Here is an 18,125-nt window from a genome sequence, read left to right as displayed (position 1 = left end):
TACCATTTTCAGGTGTGCTGGATGTCAGAAAGGAAAAAAAAATCATAGAATTCTTTGAGAGACAGGGTATTTGGGGCTACACAAAAGGTTAGCAAGACTAGAGCTGTGAGATTGTGTTACTACCATATGTAAATGTACATTTTTGTCCTGAGATACAGTTGTGGGCTTTTTTTTTTTTTTGGAACACCCCACATTTGTTTTTGAATTATTATGCTTATCTTAAATAAGACCCTAAAATGTCACAGGGGATATATATGTACAGGCCAGCCTGAGTCAGGCTGTAGAAGTGGCAGCATTGGCACCTTGGTAGGATCTGGGGTGCCATGGGGATCACCTTAGCCAGTCCACAGGCAGAGGGACCTGAGCTGGGGCATAAACAGGTATAAAGTCCACTTCCTCTGGGCTTCTGTCTGGCTTTGAAGTTGGAGCCTGATGCACTTCTAGATGACAACTGAACTATGAAGAGCAGTTGCAGCAGTTAGGAAAGGCAGGTTGGTTTTAAAAAATGTCACTATGGCTTAAGGAATGGTCAGCATACTTTTTCTGCAAAAGATAGGAGAGTAAATATTTTCGACTTTGTCAGGCCCTACAGCCTCTGTTGTGGCTACTCAGCTCTGCCTTTGTAGCGTGAAAGAAGCACAGGCATATGTACACAAATAAGCATGGTTGTTTCCAAAATAAACTTGGCAAAAACAGGTGGCAAGATTTGATCCAAGGACTATAGTTCACTAACCCTAGGTCAAAAGCAGCGATTCTCATTAAGGGGCAATCTTCCTCTCATAGGGTACATTGAACAGTGTCTGAGGACATTTTTTGGTAGTCATACCTGGAGAAGAAGGTACCACTGGCATCTAGTGGTTAGAGGAGTCCAGGGATGCTGCTAAACATCCTATAATGCTCAGAATAGCCCCATGAAACAATTATCTGGTCAAAATGTCATTAGTAGCAGAGTCGATGAACCTTGGTCTAAAGAAACTTGAGAAACCTTGGAAAGATAGGCCTTTAGTTGGACCTTAGGTGATAAGTAGGGTTTAGTTACCCAGAAGAGAGGAAAAATGGTGTTTTGAGTGTAGGAATAGCATGAGCAGTCAATAACAGAGGTAGGAACAGGATGAGTTGGGAGGGGAGGTCAGGGTGCTTCAGGAAGAGAGTGCAGAGTAAAGGAACAGACTTAGGGTGAAAATTGACACTGGAAAATAAGGTCAACGAATGGGCATGAAGTGGGCAGAGGCCAGATCAAGTAGAATATGGCCATGCAGAGAGAGAGATGGATGATATCCACTAAGGAAGACACCATTTGTCATTTTAGACTCTGAAGTAGAGGGCTGGATGGACCCAAGAATTTTTTGAGGATGAGCACATGGCTGTGGGGTTGAAGTAAAGATGGGTTTGAGCAAAGGAAGGCTCAGACAAGAAGAATAGTGAAGGAAAGATGCCCAGGCCCAGCTACAAGGCCTATTTGCAGGGAAGGATCTAAAGTTGCTTTAGTGTATCCAAGTTTTAGTGCTCACATTTTACAAATGATCCTCTTAGGAGATTGAAAAATACTGACATTTTGGTATTGATCTTATTCTTGTTGGATTATAATCTTTCAATAGTGCATGTACTGGGGCTGGGGATGTGGCTGAAGCGGTAGTGCACTCGCCTGGCATGCGCAGGGCACTGGGTTCTATCCTCAGCACCACATAAAAATAAAATAAAGATGTTGTGTCTACCGAAAACTAAAAAATAAATATTAGAAAAATTCTCTCTCTCTCTCTCTCTCTCTCTCTCTCTCTCTCTCTCTCTAAAAAAAAAAAAAAAAAAAAAAAAGATGCTGTTTCAAAACAGCATCCAGTACTTAGGTTTTAAATGCAAGTATTCATCGCTGAAGTTAGGTACATGTGTATGGAGTCCTCTGTGTAACAGAGTATTCTGAGCCAATTCACGTTAATTGGTTTTTAAACACCATGTATGTTCAGTGATCTGTGCCTCACTTTTGACCTTGGCTCCAGTCACTGAGGTTTTTGCCCAAGCGGTAATGCTAAAAATAATTCTTAAATTATTTTAAATGGGTTTGTTGGCTTCAACTAATTATAACCCATGCATCAGAGTTTCTTTATTCCATCTTACAATTCAATATAAGTTCAAAGGCATTCACTAAATAGAAGAGCAGCAGTTTGATTTTAAGGTAAATAAAATATTTTGTTCTCTACAAATCAAGAGGTTTTTTATATAAAAATTAATACCTTTTAGAAATAAGAAATTTGAAAGTGCTTTGGCATGCACTTTTGTTCCACTTGAGTATTTTCTTCTAAAATCCTACATAGAGGTCACATGAACTGAAATTGAGGAGGACCAGAGTGTGAGTATATAAAGCCATGAAGTTGGGAGCCTTTGAGAAGACATACTCATATTTCATTGTGCCTGCAGTGACATGAGGGAATCATCTTCCATAGCATGTCTCATATACCTCTTTCACCCCCTCTGATAACTATCTTTTTCTCCCCCAGGATTATGGAATGTGGGAGCGTGGTGATAAGACTAATCAGGGCATTCCAGAATTGAATGCAAGCTCTGTGGGAATGGCCAAGGTGACAGTCCTCTTGTTTGTTCCTTCTTCTGGGTGTTTTCATTGCTTTGCTTGGGTTCTTCATTAGGAGTTTGAATTTAATTTGATTAGCACATTTTTAAAAGTTCATCGTAAGTATGTGAAATTCAAGTGGCCCATGTACCCCAGCCAATTGAAATTATAGGTCAAGAAAGTAGGTTTCCTGTGCTGAAATCTGCATGTGTCCAAAAAATAAGTGTGCCCCATCCTTTTTGTCTGTCGTGATCACCCATGGGTCAAAACTCTTGATCTTGTTTTAAGAAGCTGCAGGCATGATGTCCAGTCTAGTGAAGGTTGAAGAATATGAGCACTTTGTAAGTTGAGCTCACAAATTCAAATCCACAGGATCAGACAATAATAACAAGTGAAACTGACCATATAGAAAAACATTGGGAGGAGAGGGGAGTATTGGGGATACTGGAAACTTTCCCTAAATGTATTCCAATATTCTAATTCAAACTCATTTAGAAAATACTCTTGAAACCAAACGAAGCTCACCTGTTGGGTAGATTATGTCTGTAGGCCACCAGTTTGCATCTCTTGCTGTAGACATTTTAACATGCCTCCTTCCCTTGCTGTTTTTTAAGACCAAAGTAGATTTTTTGGACAGAGTGAAGGCTTGAGCCAGAATTTTAAAAGTAACAATAAATGTGCTCTGTTAAGTATATTTAGGTAAACTGACAGAAAACACACTTATTCCTAAAAGAATTAACTTTCTAGAGTTTGTCTATTCTTCCCATGCTAAGGGGTGGGAGGGTAAGGGAGGGGGCAGGGTATTAGCAAGGATGGTGGAATGTGATGGACATCATTATCCAAAGTATATGTATGAAGACACGAATTAGTGTCAACATACTTTATATACAACCAGAGATATGAAAAATTGTGCTGTGTATGTGTAATAAGAATTGTAATGCATTCCGCTGTCATTTATTTTTTTAAAAAAATCAATAAAAAAAAGAATTAACTTTCTGAAGTACCAGATGTGCTAATGGTAGAAGTTCACTGCTAAAATAGGTGAAAGAGAAGCCAATCATTATTCTAGCCCCCCAAATACACACGTGTGTGCGATGATATGAATTTGTTAAAATTTCAGTTTATGGTAGAATGCTAATTTCATTTTAGGAAATGTTTTCCTATTTTCTCTTTCTTGTTCTTGGAATGAGCAGCAACATATTGGAAATCTTTGAGCCACTGAAAATGAGTATAGGACATGACCAGAGGACTCCTTAACTGGATTTTAAAAATGTGTTTCATGGCCTTTGGGAAAATATGATGCTAGATTGCTTATGAAAAAGGACTGTCAGATATTGGAATGTGTGTACATTAGAAAAAAAGTAATTCATGCCTGTATTTGTAGGCAGCACTTGAGGCAATTGATGAACTGGACCTTTTTGGAGCCCATGGAGGACGAAAGTCAGTAATCCATGTCCTGCCTGATGAGGTTGAGCACTGCCAGGTAACAGCTCAGTCTCCTGAATTCTAGAAAGTAGGGAAGGAGAATCATGGAGGAAAAGACCTGAGCTCTTATTTAGATTCTCCACCTTTCTAATTGACAAACTCATTTGAATGTTGCCTTGAATCTAAGGTTGTGGTCTCTAGATACTGTGTCTATTAGTGCTTCTCCAGGTTAAACCACCTTTTTGTTTTTTCATTTAGTCTATTCTGTTCTCCATGCTGCCAAGAGCATCGACATCTAAAGAGATTGATGCTGGACTTCTTTCCATTATTTCTTTCCCAGCCTTTGCAGTGGAAGATATGAACCTTGTGAATGTGACCAAAAATGAAATTATTTCCAAGCTCCAGGTAAGCATTGGTTACACTAGTGCTCTTCCACCCTGTATTAAATGCCACTTCACATGATGACATGAAGTAGGAGTAGCTCATTTGTGAGGTTAATGACTTGTTTTATTTAAGTGGACTCATGCTTTACCCAAAGCTGAGTCTATAGGTGAGTAAACAAAGTCTCAGAGCGATGAAGTGCCTTAGTTCTCTTCATAAGGAGCAGAACTTTGACTCAGGCAGGCACTTTTGCCTTCATTTATCTTATTTGTTCTTTTTAGTTATACATGACAGTAGAGTATATTTTGACATATCATACATACATGGAGTATAACAACTTCCCATTCTTGTGGTTGGACATGATGTGGAGTTATACTGGTCATGTGTTCATATATGAACATAGGAAAGTTATGTCTGATTCATTCTACTGTCTTTCTTGTTCTCACCCTGCTCCGTCCCCTTCATTCCCCTTTGTCTAATTCAAACAACTCCTTTTCTTCCCTCCCCTCTCTTTAGCATCCACATATCAGAGAGAACATTTGGCCTTTGGTTTTGGGGGATTGGCTTATTTCTCTTAGCATGGAAGTCTCCAGTTCCATCCATTTACCCGCAAATGCCATAATTTCATTCTTCTTTATAGCTGAGTAATATTCCATCGTGTGTGTGTGTGTGTGTGTGTGTGTGTGTGTATCATATTTTCTTTATCCATTCATCTGTTGAAGGGCACCTAGGTTGATTCCATAGCTTAGCTATTGTGAATTGAGCTCAATCAGGCATTTTTGAATTCCTATTCCTACCACCACCATACTTCTAAGGCAGGGCTACTTAAACCTTTAGACATCATAGACAGTCTCCTTTGAGAATCTCTCAAAAGCTCTAGAATCACTACTAGGGAAAAAAAAAAAAAAAAAAAAAAAGCACCTCTCCTGATGTTGTTGACTCACAATATCAGGAGACTTGGTGATCTCAGAGTTAAATCCAGGTTAAAAAATATCCTGTTTTGCAGAGAAATGCAATAACTATGACATATTACTCTAAATTGAAACTGTTCTTAAGTACTCTACCCAACTGAAATTATCAGTAAAATTACCAAAGAATATAGGTTTCCTAAGCTGAAATCTGCATGTTGATTATTCCACTTAGATTCAGAGAAAAATGGAAATGAAAGTGTTAAAGGGTCTCCAATCCTATTGCCAAAACAAAATGGCTGTAGTGGTCAGGTTCAGTAAAAACAAAGGAATCTCTTAAAGTAATTGGAGTAGGAAGGGAGCTAATGCAGGAAATGAAGTGCTTACTAGAGGAGTGGGTTGTGGGCTGAGCCCCCTGGGACAACTCCCAGGACCACATGGGGGCACTGCTCCAGGCCTCCAGGAGCAATGCTAGAGCAGGTCTGCTGCAGAGGTCTTTCACACTGAAGAAACTGGAAAATGGACACCCAAAGTTGCCATCCAGGGATTAGGGGGTTAGATGAAGAATGCTGCACTTACCCTCCTTTCTTGGCACCCAGGAAGCTAGAGTCTTGCAGCAGGAAAACCAACTGTGACACTCCTAAGCACAGCAAGCCCCTCCCTCCCTCTCTGCCAAATCTTGTGGCCACATGTGATGGCAGAGCCAACAGCAAGGAGTCTGAGGAGTGTCATTACGGCTCCCCAATCTTTCAAGCAGGAGCTAGCCAATCCAAGTTATCTGCCGTGGTGGCTTCTCCAAATAGCTACAGTCCCTTTGCATCTTTGTTTGACACAGTAATCACAATGAAAGAATGCTCAGTCACTGAACTTTTAGTAATTACTCTCACAGCCCCAATACTCCAGTGGAGCATTTCAGCATTTCTTTCCAAGTACTTTGCATACTACTTAAAGAATAAGCCTTTATACTAATAGCAAAGAGCACTTGGGGCCTATTTTGTTACTAAAAGATTCATGGATGAGAGGATGAAGGGCTGACTTGAATTAAAATAAAAAAGGCAAAGAAATTCTTGTGATTTCATCAAACGTATTTTATTTCTTTACCTTACTAGGGGCGTTATGGATGCTGTCGCTTCCTTCGAGATGGTTATAAGACCCCAAGAGAGGTTGTATTTAAATATTGTTTCTTACAGTCCTTTAACTGCTTCATATCTAACTTGCCAGTGTGTTGTTCTCCCTCTATTGATTATAATTATACGTTGGAATATTGGAAAGGGAAGTATTAATTTTGGAGTCAGCAAGCCTGGAGTTAGGCAGTAGAATAGTAAGATCATCAAGAGGACAGCAAGCTGATAGTTTAAAGCCAGCTTATAGACAAGGACAAACAGTTCTGTGGCTCACACAGTTTTTTTTTTTAAAGACCATCCATGGCCTCCTCCTTGGGTTTCTTTGTCACAGTGAGTAATATAATGAATAAATAAAACAGGTTGTCTGCCAAGCATTGCAATAGGGAAATTGCTATTTATTTGTTAGATAGGATGCTTTAGTGAAATAGACTACCAAGGAGTCTTGTGTATATTTCTGATTTACTTTCTGAAATTTTATCATGGAAAACTGTCCAAAGTAGCATCTCCTCATTATAGGAGGCTCCTAATCATGCCTTCCTGAAAGCCACACTGAATCAGGCAAGCAAGGGAAACCCAGTGAGACATGATGGTAATGTGTATGTAATCTGATATCACCTTTAAGAAACCACCTTTATGTGGTTGGGCATAGTGACACATGCCTGTAATCTCAGCAACTTGGGAGGCTGAGACAGGAGAAGCACAGTTCAAGGCCAGCTTCAGCAACTTAGCGAGAGCTTGTCTCAGAATTTTTTAAAAATTATTTTAAAGGAGTGAGGCTGTAGCTCAGTGGTAAAGCACCCTGGGTTCAAACCCTCATATCAAAGGAAAAAAAAGTTTTATGTATTTGATTCCAGGACCCAAACAGATTGCATTATGACCCTGCTGAACTCAAGCTCTTTGAAAACATTGAGTGTGAGTGGCCTGTGTTCTGGACTTATTTCATCATAGATGGAATCTTCAATGGTGATGCTGTTCAGGTAAGAATATAGCAGGTGTTGTGCTGATAATAAGCTTTTTCACACTACTGTCATGCTAATTATTAGTAGAACATAGGTTATGTAAGAATTTAAGTCATTCTTTCAGTTACCTGTTGCTATTTAACAAACTCCTGACACTTAGTGAATCAAAACAACAACTCTTATTTATTTGCTCATGATTCTGCAATTTGGGCAGGGCCCATTAGGGACAGTTTGTCTCTGCTTCTCCTGATGTCAGCTAGGATGTTTCCATGGGCCTACAGGATCTTCCTCACTCATGAGTTAATCCTGATTGTCAAGTGATGCTAGGAGCTCAGCTGTACTGTTGAGGGGGTGCTTGGTTCTCCTTCACATGGCTAGCTTTAACTTCTCACAGCATTGAAGTCCCTAGGCCATTAGGCTTTTTACATTGATGGTTGCCTTCCCCACAGAACGCAAAAGCATAGGCTGCCAAGCTTTCCTTAGGTCTGGAACTGGCTGAGTGTTATTCTCATCACATTCTGTCAGCTAAACTGCCATCCCATACAAAAGGAGGAGGGCACGAGACAGAGGCATGGGTACCAGGAGGCATGGTTTCTGTCTATCCCAGACTGGTTTGGTTATTCCTGTTCTTTCCAGATGAGCCAGTGGTTTTGCTTTCATTTCCTCTAGTTTAACTCGAGTTTTGCTGTCATTAGCTCTTATTTAATGTACCAGCCTAACTGGTTTCCCAATCTCCAGCCCTACTCCCTGTTGTTTTTATTCTCTATAGCCAAGCCAGAGTGATCTCATTAAAAGACAAATTAGATTATGCTGCTGCCTTGCTTAAAAGCTTTGGATGGCTTTATGATTGCTTTTGGAATGAAGTCCAAGATCTTTATGAGTTTTGTTGGGTCTCATTTGCTCTGGTCTGGTTTCTACCACTGTATCCTGACTCCTTTCTGCTTACTACCTTCCTTGAGTTTTGTAACCAGTACACTGAAATCCTTCTCAGTCCTTGCAGCAGGCCAAACTCACTTGCTACTCTTCTCAAAGACCTAGGACATTCTTTCTACCTGCAACTGACCCACTCCTTCACGCAGTTCATTGTGGGCTTTTGAGAAAGCCTTCTTTTACCCTAAAAGCTGAGTTGGGCACCCCTTTGCCATACCTCACAGCACCTACAGCAGCATGGGTCACACTGGATTTAATCTCCCCACTTCTCTATCAAAGGACCCTGGGCCTAGTACTTAGTAAATGCTCAGTAAATACTGGTTAATGCAGCACTCATTTGTTCAAGACATATTTCTTTGGCTTCTACTTGGCACCAGGTACTGTGCTGAGCCTTGAGCATACTTTGTTGAACAGAGCAGATTTATACTCTTGAAGCTTACTTGAAGCCCTACTGACTCAGATACTTTGCTATCTTCTTAGCCTGTTGGGTTTGGAAGAAGAGGAGATGAGCAATCTCAGATACATTTTAGGTTTTGAAAGCTCCCCTGGTCAGGAATTCAAAGCAGTAAGCTTGAAATGTTATTCTCTCATTGTTGATTCTTACTCTTGCACATTAGTGATTGTCTTGAGTCTTATGTCTTCTTTTTATCTGAGTGTTGAAAGATCTCAAAATGATTGACTTTGAATTTCAAATGTGAACAGACTTAACAATTATGGGAGGCAGGGAGAGAAAACAAAAATGACTACTTGATATTTTGTTTTGTAAGCCTCAACAGAGTCTATCACCCTATACACCTATACAAATGTCTTGTTGACATTTGTAAAATGATACAATCATGATCATGCTTTGCCATTCATAAATATAAAATGAAAAGAAAACTAGATCTGGGAGGTATTTGACTGGGCTCTCCAAAGAAAAAATATTAAAAATCCAGGGGGCTGGTTCTATTTTTCTTTTTTCTTTGTGGTGCTTGGGATTAAACCCAGGAGTGCTCTACAACTAAGCTACATCCCTAGCCCTTTCTATTTTTTATTTGGAGACAGGGCCCCACTAAATTACTGAGGCTGGCCTTGAACTTGTAATTCTCCTGTCTTAGCCTCCCAAGTTGCTGGGATTACAGGCGTGCACCCTCCTTCCTAGCACTAAATTTAAATATGTGAGAAGAGTAAAATATTTAAACAATGAGTTAAAGACAGATATGAGTACTGTGGGAATTCTGAGGAAGAAACAGCTAGTTCATGATGGGCTATTCTGTCCCTTTCCCCACAAGCTTGACAGGTGGGGCTGAGTTTAGACACACGCAAGGGAGGAATGAGCAGTCAGCAGGAGTCCCTCTGGAGCTCCTGGAGCAGACATGTTTGTATATTTCTTTACCCTATGTCCGACTTCTAATCTTTTTATTGCCAAGAGAACTATTTTTCTAAGTTGTGCTGCTAATGCAGCATTAATCACCTGACCTTTTTCATACTGAGGGTAAGGGAGCTGTTTTCCAGGTCCAAGAGTACCGAGAGGCCTTGGAGGGAATATTAATCAGAGGCAAGGACGGGATCCACTTGGTGCCGGAACTCTATGCCGTCCCACCTGACAAGGTAACCATGTGGCACAAAGCCTTTTGCACTGCTCATCTAGAACTAAACTGGTCGGTGCTTATCCTTTTGGTATTCTTCATCCCACTTCCAGGCCTGATGGGCATTTTTTCTGCAGAAGTGATTTCTTTTCTTTTTTTAAACAATATTTTTTTAGTTGTAGAAGGACACGATACTTTATTTTGTTTATTTAGTATTTTTATGTGGTGCTGGGGTTCAAACCCAGTGCCTCATGCATGCTAGGCAAGCACTCTACCACTGAGCCACAACCCCAACCCAGGAGAAGTGGTTTCTGAAGCCTTAGGTAGTGTTACCATCATCACAAGGAATATGGCTTTAGGAAAAACATGTGGAACATGCTTGACCATGAGTGTCCTACGGAGGTGGCAGTTAAAGACCTTCAGAACATACCTGCCCTCCCTGGACCCGAGGTAGAAGGAATGTTACAGAGCACAAAACACTGTTGTGCACCATGTTCTTATACATTGCCATAGAAGAAGAAACATATTTTAGGGGGTTAATTGAGACTTTCCTCCTTTGAGTCAAGGGGTTCCCAAGCTAGAGTTTGAGTAATTGTCAGAAGCCAGTGTACATCAGGAAGAGAGAAACTGTCCAGTTCCAAGGAGATGACTGAAGGTGATTTTGTTCTATCCAGTTTCCTAAATTGGGTCTGTTGGACCTCTATATGGCTTGGTGGGAGGATTTCCCTGTAAGCATCTGATGCTTATAAGAAAAGAACTCTCCATTCAAGGCTGTTTGTCCCTGCCATGCTCCTAGTGCTTTAAAGTTTCCTTATTGCATTTGTAGGATAAAAGGCCTTCAGAGAGCTGGCTCTCCCCAAGATCCACAGGGATCCAGCAGAAGCCTATCCTGAATCAGCTTGGGTTTAGGTGTTCTGTGGTTGAATCAGGCCATACATATGGCCAGGGGACTTGCAGTGACTTTGGAAATAATCGGTCTCAGTTCAGAGAGGTTTTGGAACATGTCAAAGCTCAGACAGCACTGGGCTCTGCCCTGGGACCAGACCCCACATTCAGGGCCTCCCCACAATCCCACACTGCCTCCTAATGAGTGATATATTTTCACCTAATAGAAATATCTACATAATGGTTGCTCTCACTTGGTTTCTAAAAGCACTGGTATAGTGGACTTTCCTTTACTTTTGCTAGAAAATACATTTTAAAGGAATCTCAGACTTGATCCTTAAAGCAGAAAAGTACCACTGTGTATTACTTTGGGTCTTATTTAATCTAGAAGGAACTAGTAAATGTTAGATAACTGAACCAATTAAAACAAGAAGAAAATAAAAGAAAGGAGTTGAGTTTCTGTGAGAAGTAGAATGTTCTGCTAGATGCATTTAGTTCTTTTACACTGATAACAGCCCGTCTAACTTGCTGGTTCCCTACTGGTTCACTGGGTGGCACCTTGAACTGGTTGTATTCTTCCAATGGTCTCACTCAACCCACCAGTCAGGACCAATGGCCCAGCACTCCAGAATCTTGAAGCTCCCCCCTCATCCTGGCATGGACACACAGCTCATATCATCCAAGCTCTCTCAGGAGTAATTTTGTTCCAGAGTTAAGGGCAAGATTTAAGACAAGAACTATTTTTCCCTCACTGTACAGATCAAGCTGTGGAGCATGCTAGGACTCTTTTTATTTTTTATTTATTTTTTATTATTTTGATACCAGAGATTGAAGCCAGGGGCACTTAACCACTGAACCAAATCCCCAACCCTTTTTATTTTTTATTTTGAGACTGGGTCTTGCTAAGTTGCTTAGGGCTTTGCTAAGTTGCTGAGGCTGATCTTGAACTTGCAATCTTCCTGCCTCAGCCTCACAAATTGCTGGGATTACAGGCATGTGCCACTCTACCTGGCTAGGGACTGTTTTCTGAGTGTTAAAAACTTGGATTTCCTGCAAATATATTCATTTTACTATGTGTGCTGTGGATGTGAGGGTAGAGCTGGGTCACTTTCCAGCAGCTACATGTTCCTATCCCCTGTTCAGGTTGCTCCTTTTCATATACTGAGGCATTGGCAAAATAAAATTAGTAATGGGTAATTTAAAACTTGGAAGCAGAGAAAAGGAAAACAAATCATCTCGGGGAATTTTATATATTGTATGGTAGAGAATAACCATCCCTATTCTACCAAAAGGCACATTGCAGTGACCATAGTAAATGGTAGGTGTTATAAGCTGCATTTTGCTTTTTTTTTTTTTTTTTTTTTGATATTAGAGATTGAACCCAAGAGTACTTGAACTACTGAGCTATATCCCCAGACCTTTATATTTTTATTTTGAAACAGGGTCTTGCTAAGTTACTGAGGATGACCTCAGACTTGCTATCCTCCTGCCTCAGCTTCCCCAGTCACTGAGATTACAGGTGTGCACCACACCTGGCCTGCACTTCAGTTTCTAATGGACAGCACTGGCTGCACATCATAAAAAGTACTCTGAAGCTCTGTCTCTTCTAAGTTCCACACTGATCTTTCAGTTTCTGCTTGTCATTACAACATCCTCCTGTATTCAGCACATTTATGCTTGTATGCTAGACATCAATTTTGGACACTATTTTACCTTAACTACATTTTGTATTGACTGCTTACAAATGACAACTAGGAAGGTTCCTCAGTTACATCAATAATATGTAGAGACCACTGGGAAGGATTTCTGGAGACAGGACCACCACAGGCCCATATGGCAGCTTTGTGCAAATTAGCAAAAGCCCGAGGCCAGGGTGGCAAACAGCTTGGTTTCATCCTTGCTCATCTCAGCCACCATACTTGTGCCAGCCAAAGGGTCCCCTGTTGGACAGTTGGGAACTAATGAAATTGTCCCCAGCAAATGTGTAGTGAGCAGCTGCTTATGCCAGGTGCCAACCTAAGGAATGGAGTACCAATGTGGTTACCAAACCAGTGCTATCTCTGTGAGGTTCTGGCTAGTGGGGCCAGAGGAGCTAGGTCCAGAGATAGAGGCAGTGCAGGAGGCCACATGCATGGTGCATCTGAGTGCCTGCAAGCAGTTCAGAAGGGCCAGAATAGAGGGATAAGTATTTCCTATTTCCTTCAATTAACCTATGTTTTCTGGAGGAAAGTGGTCAAGTACATTACCCCCAACCAACATTGCAATGACTAAAAACTCAAAAGGCAGCATGGAGTTTATAAGAGAGTAAGTCACAGACTAACTCACAATGGGTAGCCAGCACTGTCCAGCAGAGCCCAGGAGTTTATTTTGATAGACAGAAGCTCCCAGTGGGTTCTCTTTTCTGAAGCCCTGATGGACGGAGGGTTCATGGTCTAGCAGCACAATTGTTTTTCCACAAAAAATAGTGCCACCTTCTGGTAATTTTCTTGCATAGGCATACCCCTGGCAATAGCAAGAGAGAAGAAACTAGACTTGACATCCAGCCAGGTACTGCCACAGCTGAAGGCTGCTGTTTTTGACCCTTTTACCCGTAATACAGCCATATGGAACCACAAGTTGTGGAACTTCTTGATGCCCAGAGGTGTGCATGAAGGACGTAGTCCAGGCTTCCTGCACTTACTGCCCATAGTGTGCTTATGGGCAAAGCACTAGCCTGGGACCAGGCCTAGATTTGACATCTCTGCTGCTTATAGTCATGCTTCCCAAAGAGAGGGTCTTTTTACCTTCCTGGTCCCACATCCTGGCACTTGCACAGAATTGGTCTAAAGAATGAGAACCATTTTGTAAATCCTCAGTGTAAGGTGTCACTGGCCCTTTTATCCTCTGGTGGTCTGATTTTGGGTTTTGCTCTCTCTGTCAGGTGGATGAAGAGTACAAGAATCCTCACACGGTGGACAGAGTTCCTCTGGGGAAGCTGCCCCATCTCTGGGGTCAGTCCTTGTACATCCTCAGCTCCCTGTTGGCAGAGGTAGGGGGCTTGGTGACTTCACCGGCTGGAAACCATCTGAATGGAGGTGTAGGGAATCCTGGAAGAGCACAGGGACTGTCTGCACAGCATGATTGTCAGTGTCTTCTGCATCTCCATGTCTTTTGCATATTCTTGCCTTTAAAATCAAATGTACTGTGTTGGCTCTCAGGCTTGACTCCTATCCTAGTGTGTTCATATTTACATTAACCAGGTCAGATCAGCCACATGCCAAAATTCCCTGTCCCTCCTCCTGCTGACATTCCTGTCTCTGGCTAGAATGCATATAAACTGATGGTCAGCAGGAGCTGGACATTTCTCAACCAGGATTAGCACATCTGATCCTGGAAGATATGGGATGGGATGAGTGAAGCTGCCCTGGCCCCAGCCCCAGGCACAGGAAACAGGAGGACTTCCAGATCTCTCTACTAGAGGAGGCAGCAGGTCCAGGTGGTCCCTCAGACAACCTCCAACTCGCGACCCGCTCCCCCAGAGTCTCCTGCCTCTTGACCTATTCCTTCTTTTTTTTTTTTTTGGCTAGGGTTGGGGAGTACCAGGGATTGAACTCAGGGGCAGTCAACCACTGAGCCACATCCCCAGCCCTATTTTATATTTTATTTAGAGACAGGGTCTCACTGAGTTGCTTAACACTTCACTATTGCTAAGACTGACTTTGAACTTGCCATCCTCCTGTCTCAGCCTCCCCAGCTGCTGGGATTACAGGTGTGCGTCACCAGCCCCTTGCTGAGCATTTATTTGTCCCCAGGCTTCTGTTGTAAAATGCACATGCTTTTGACAGCCTCAAAATAAACCTCCCAGTCCTAAGTGTGGCTCTAGTGGAGCTTTCTGGGCCTTTGGGGAAGGGTGTGGGAGAAGGAGCCCAGGAAAGACAGCAAAGGATTGCCAGCCTCTGAGGGTGGCCCATCCCTGTGTATTCCACCAGCTCTTTAATGGGGGAGGCAGCAGTGAGACAGAATGTTTCTGGGTTCCTGGTGTGTTCTAGACTAAATGAAAGATGGCACAGTGGAAGTAACCCTCAGGAGCTATATTGCTGAAGGTGGAGCAATGTTTCCCTGGCTGTGTCTGGTTTCATGGCCATGCCCTTGGGAGTATGGACTGTGTTTCACACTTCTCTCTTCAGTAGGGAAAAAGTATCTATCTACTTCAGAAAGCCAGCCCTGTGATTTGGGGCAGACCTTTTAACCTCTCTGGGCTTCGGTTTCCTTATCTGTACCTTCCAGTTCAGATTTCTGTATCAGTGAAATGGAAAATAACTGTGCTCCTCTGCTTCCTCCTCTCCACCATAAAGGCCTTTCTCTGGGCTCATATTAGGTCCACTTCCTCCACAGAGTTACCAGAACACCTTGGTTCCCTCTTTGGGGGCTCTGGAACATTTCTAGAAAGTTCAAGGTGATGCGTGTTCAAAGAGCACACTTGGAAGAGTGGGGAAACCTTTGTGGTTCAAAATAGTCAGCCCTGGGCCAGGTACTCACTCTTTCATATCCCTCAGGTACCTTTACCTTAGTTTCCCCACCTGTAAATTGATGATGAAGGTAGAACCTACCTGTTAGGAGACCTAAATTAGATAGTGCACACATAGGGGCTCCACCAGCACCTGACACTTGGAGGAGCTCAGGAAATACTAGTTACCATTCTTTTCACTCACACAAGATGGAGATGCATTTGATTAGCCCTGCAGAGCCAGCTGTCAGACATACAGTCCATCTGTCAGTGGCAATTTGAATGGCATACTTTGTTTCAGAGAAAGTAAGCCATTGACTCGTAAAACATAAAGAAAAAATCTTGAGTGTTTTAAGCCCCGAGATATGTCACTTTCTAACTTAAGTATAAGGTGAAATTTTAGTTAAATCAATATTTCATAGTGTCACCACTCCTCTCTTCATAGGGATTCCTTGCCACTGGTGAAATTGATCCCTTAAATAGAAGATTTTCTACTTCAGTCAAACCTGATGTTGTAGTACAAGGTTTGTGAGCATGTTTACTATTCATCTCTAAGTTGTAAAACCAATGTCATTTTTTGCATTTAAATTGTTCCCTAGTTTCTTATTTAATTAAAAAAGTGTGTGTGTGTGTGTGTGTGAGTGTGTGTGCATGCTCTTTTAGTGTATAGCAGTTCTGTGAGATACTTTATATAACTCAGTTACTCCCAAAAGGGACAGTATTCTTCCCAACTATAAATTTACTTTCTACAAAGCATTAGTTTTTCTTGAATCTAAACCTTGATTGCAATTGAAGCCCATATGATTCATTTAGCATCATTTTTCAAAACTGTGAATCTGAAAAGTAGAGCTTGAGCCTGGTAAAATCTCAGAAGGCAAGCAAGTGTCCTCTCTGTGGAGTTCTGACTTCTCTCCACCTTCCACCCACCTCCACCTCCCCTCCCTTTTCTCTAGCCAGCTCCTCGTCCAGAAAGGTAGGAGGCCAGCCTGGGCTGCCACAGAGTGACTGCACCTGACTCCACTGCTGTGCATCTCCAGGCTGTTAGGACTCCCGCCCCCTCCACAGATGTTCTTGAGAAGAACTGAGATTGCCATGGGGGAAGTTGGCAGTGCAGGGCTCCACCTGAGGTATGCCCCCAGAACAGCGATTCCTTCTCCTTCCTTCCTCTTCTAGAGGACCTTCTGGCAGCTCCATCACATGTTGCCTCACAGAACACTCACATGCCATCTAATACCATAGCCCACTGTACGATTAGGACAAAGCCATATTCGTTTCTGTGTTGATTAGCACCTACACATGCATACATTGAAAGCGGCGATTAAAGAAATGAAAAGCATTCCTCTTTGTGACCATTGGCTCATTTCGCTGCACACGCCCATGATGCAATAAGATGAACAGCAGGTTGTCATTCCAGTCAGTGCTGTGTGCAGGCCCAACGTGGGAAACATCTAACTGTTATAACATTCTGATCAGGTAAAATTTGTGACAATTATGGTTATCTCCATCTTACAGGCAAGACTTAGAAGTTAACCTACTCAGGGACCCATAGATGAAAGCTGGGGCATGAATCTATTTCTGACTTCCAGATGGACTGGTCCAGCTGCACTCCATGGTCCCAGTGCTTAACCAGAGCACATTCTGCTAATTAGTGCCTTAAATCTACAAGATTGCTCTTCCAACTGCAGGCCAGGACACATTGATGGGTCCTGGCCCACATTTTTTTTTAATGTAATAGAATAGAGTGAAAATTATTAAAGTATTTGGCATGGAGGAAGGAAAATATAGTTTCAGAAACTTATCCACATATGACTGCATTGGATCATGAGGCTCCCAGGTCTTAATCCAAACCACTGCTCTAAAAGAGTCACTCTATAGAGTGGCCACTATGTGGCTTTGAATAAAATGTGGATTTCTGCAAGTTACTGAAAGCTTCAGAAGGGAAAGATGTCAAAGGAAGCCCTCCAGCCTCACTTGCTAGGACCTGAGGGATTAGGTTCCAGTCCTGAATCAGCTGCAACTGGCCAGGTAATCATGCAAGGCTTCTTTCAGTGGCATGTTATGAAGATCAGATGAGATAATGAGTGTTAAAATACTTTTAAAAGCACCAAGTGCTATGTAAATTTAAGGAGGTGCCAGTCAGCTCTCAGTGGCATTTATATGTATTGTATGTTCAGCCCCCTACCCCCAGCCCATGGGGATAGTGGTGGAACTTGGGGCCACATTAATAGTAGCTGAGCCTTCATTCTCTGGCCTTATCACTCTGTTCCAAGTTCCCAGAAAGCTCTGTGCAGCTGGACAAAGTACCAGCCATCTCTCTGTGTCTGTACTCCCCCTTCTGCAGTCCCCTATCCATACTCCTTATCTTTGCCAAAGCACTGCCCTTTCTTATAAAAGGCCATCAATATTAGTACAGCATGTACAGCCCAGCTGATCCCTGGGCTGTACATGCTGTACTAATGTGGCCTCAAGTGAAGGTCTCCCACCCTCACAGCCCCCAGATCCCAGACACTCAGAGCCGGGCCTGCAGGAGTATGGGTCCCAGCCTCACCCACTGGAGATGAGGTCTAGGCTAGCTCTAAAGGGCTCTTCCCACCTGTAGGGTCCTAAGCTATGGTTCCAGGTAGGCCAAGCTCCCTACTTCCACAGCATCTCCATTAGCAGGCCCATTTTTTTTTTCCTTTGGAAGGAAGGAAGTCTCCCCCTCCCCCTCAGTCAGTGTCCCCTGAAAGTAGACATCACAATGTTCTTCTTTTCCCTGCTCTAAGGAGCAGGGTGCAGGCTTCTTTTGGTATCCCCTGAGGGAGCTGTGTTCACTCCTGACCCAGTGTAAAAGGGACACAAAACAGGTTTACAATAAATGCAGATCCAGGGGAGGCAAATCATTATTTGAGATGGG

The 18,125-nt window shown here is 42.4% G+C and overlaps 1 protein-coding gene across 3 annotated transcripts in view; it reads left to right on the top strand.

The window, feature by feature from the left end:
• Positions 1 to 18,125, top strand: part of PHKA2 (phosphorylase kinase regulatory subunit alpha 2) — a 74,093-nt gene that overhangs the window by 28,726 nt on the left and 27,242 nt on the right. For 2 of the 3 annotated variants that reach the window (XM_081276458.1, XM_081276457.1), the window contains exons 6-13: positions 2,493 to 2,573; positions 3,948 to 4,046; positions 4,247 to 4,393; positions 6,387 to 6,440; positions 7,256 to 7,378; positions 9,785 to 9,880; positions 13,664 to 13,771; positions 15,675 to 15,753. In XM_081276458.1, coding sequence (XP_081132584.1) covers positions 2,493 to 2,573; positions 3,948 to 4,046; positions 4,247 to 4,393; positions 6,387 to 6,440; positions 7,256 to 7,378; positions 9,785 to 9,880; positions 13,664 to 13,771; positions 15,675 to 15,753 — 787 coding nt within the window. The remainder of the gene's footprint in view (positions 1 to 2,492; positions 2,574 to 3,947; positions 4,047 to 4,246; positions 4,394 to 6,386; positions 6,441 to 7,255; positions 7,379 to 9,784; positions 9,881 to 13,663; positions 13,772 to 15,674; positions 15,754 to 18,125) is intronic. The other variant, XM_081276459.1, reaches the window with a different exon arrangement.

This window comes from Spermophilus citellus (assembly GCF_964194105.1).
Source record: "Spermophilus citellus genome assembly, chromosome: X".
Classification (NCBI taxonomy): Eukaryota; Metazoa; Chordata; class Mammalia; order Rodentia; family Sciuridae; genus Spermophilus; species Spermophilus citellus.
The sequence above is the reverse complement of the archived record's forward strand: the minus strand, read 5'-3'. Positions and strand labels throughout refer to the sequence as shown.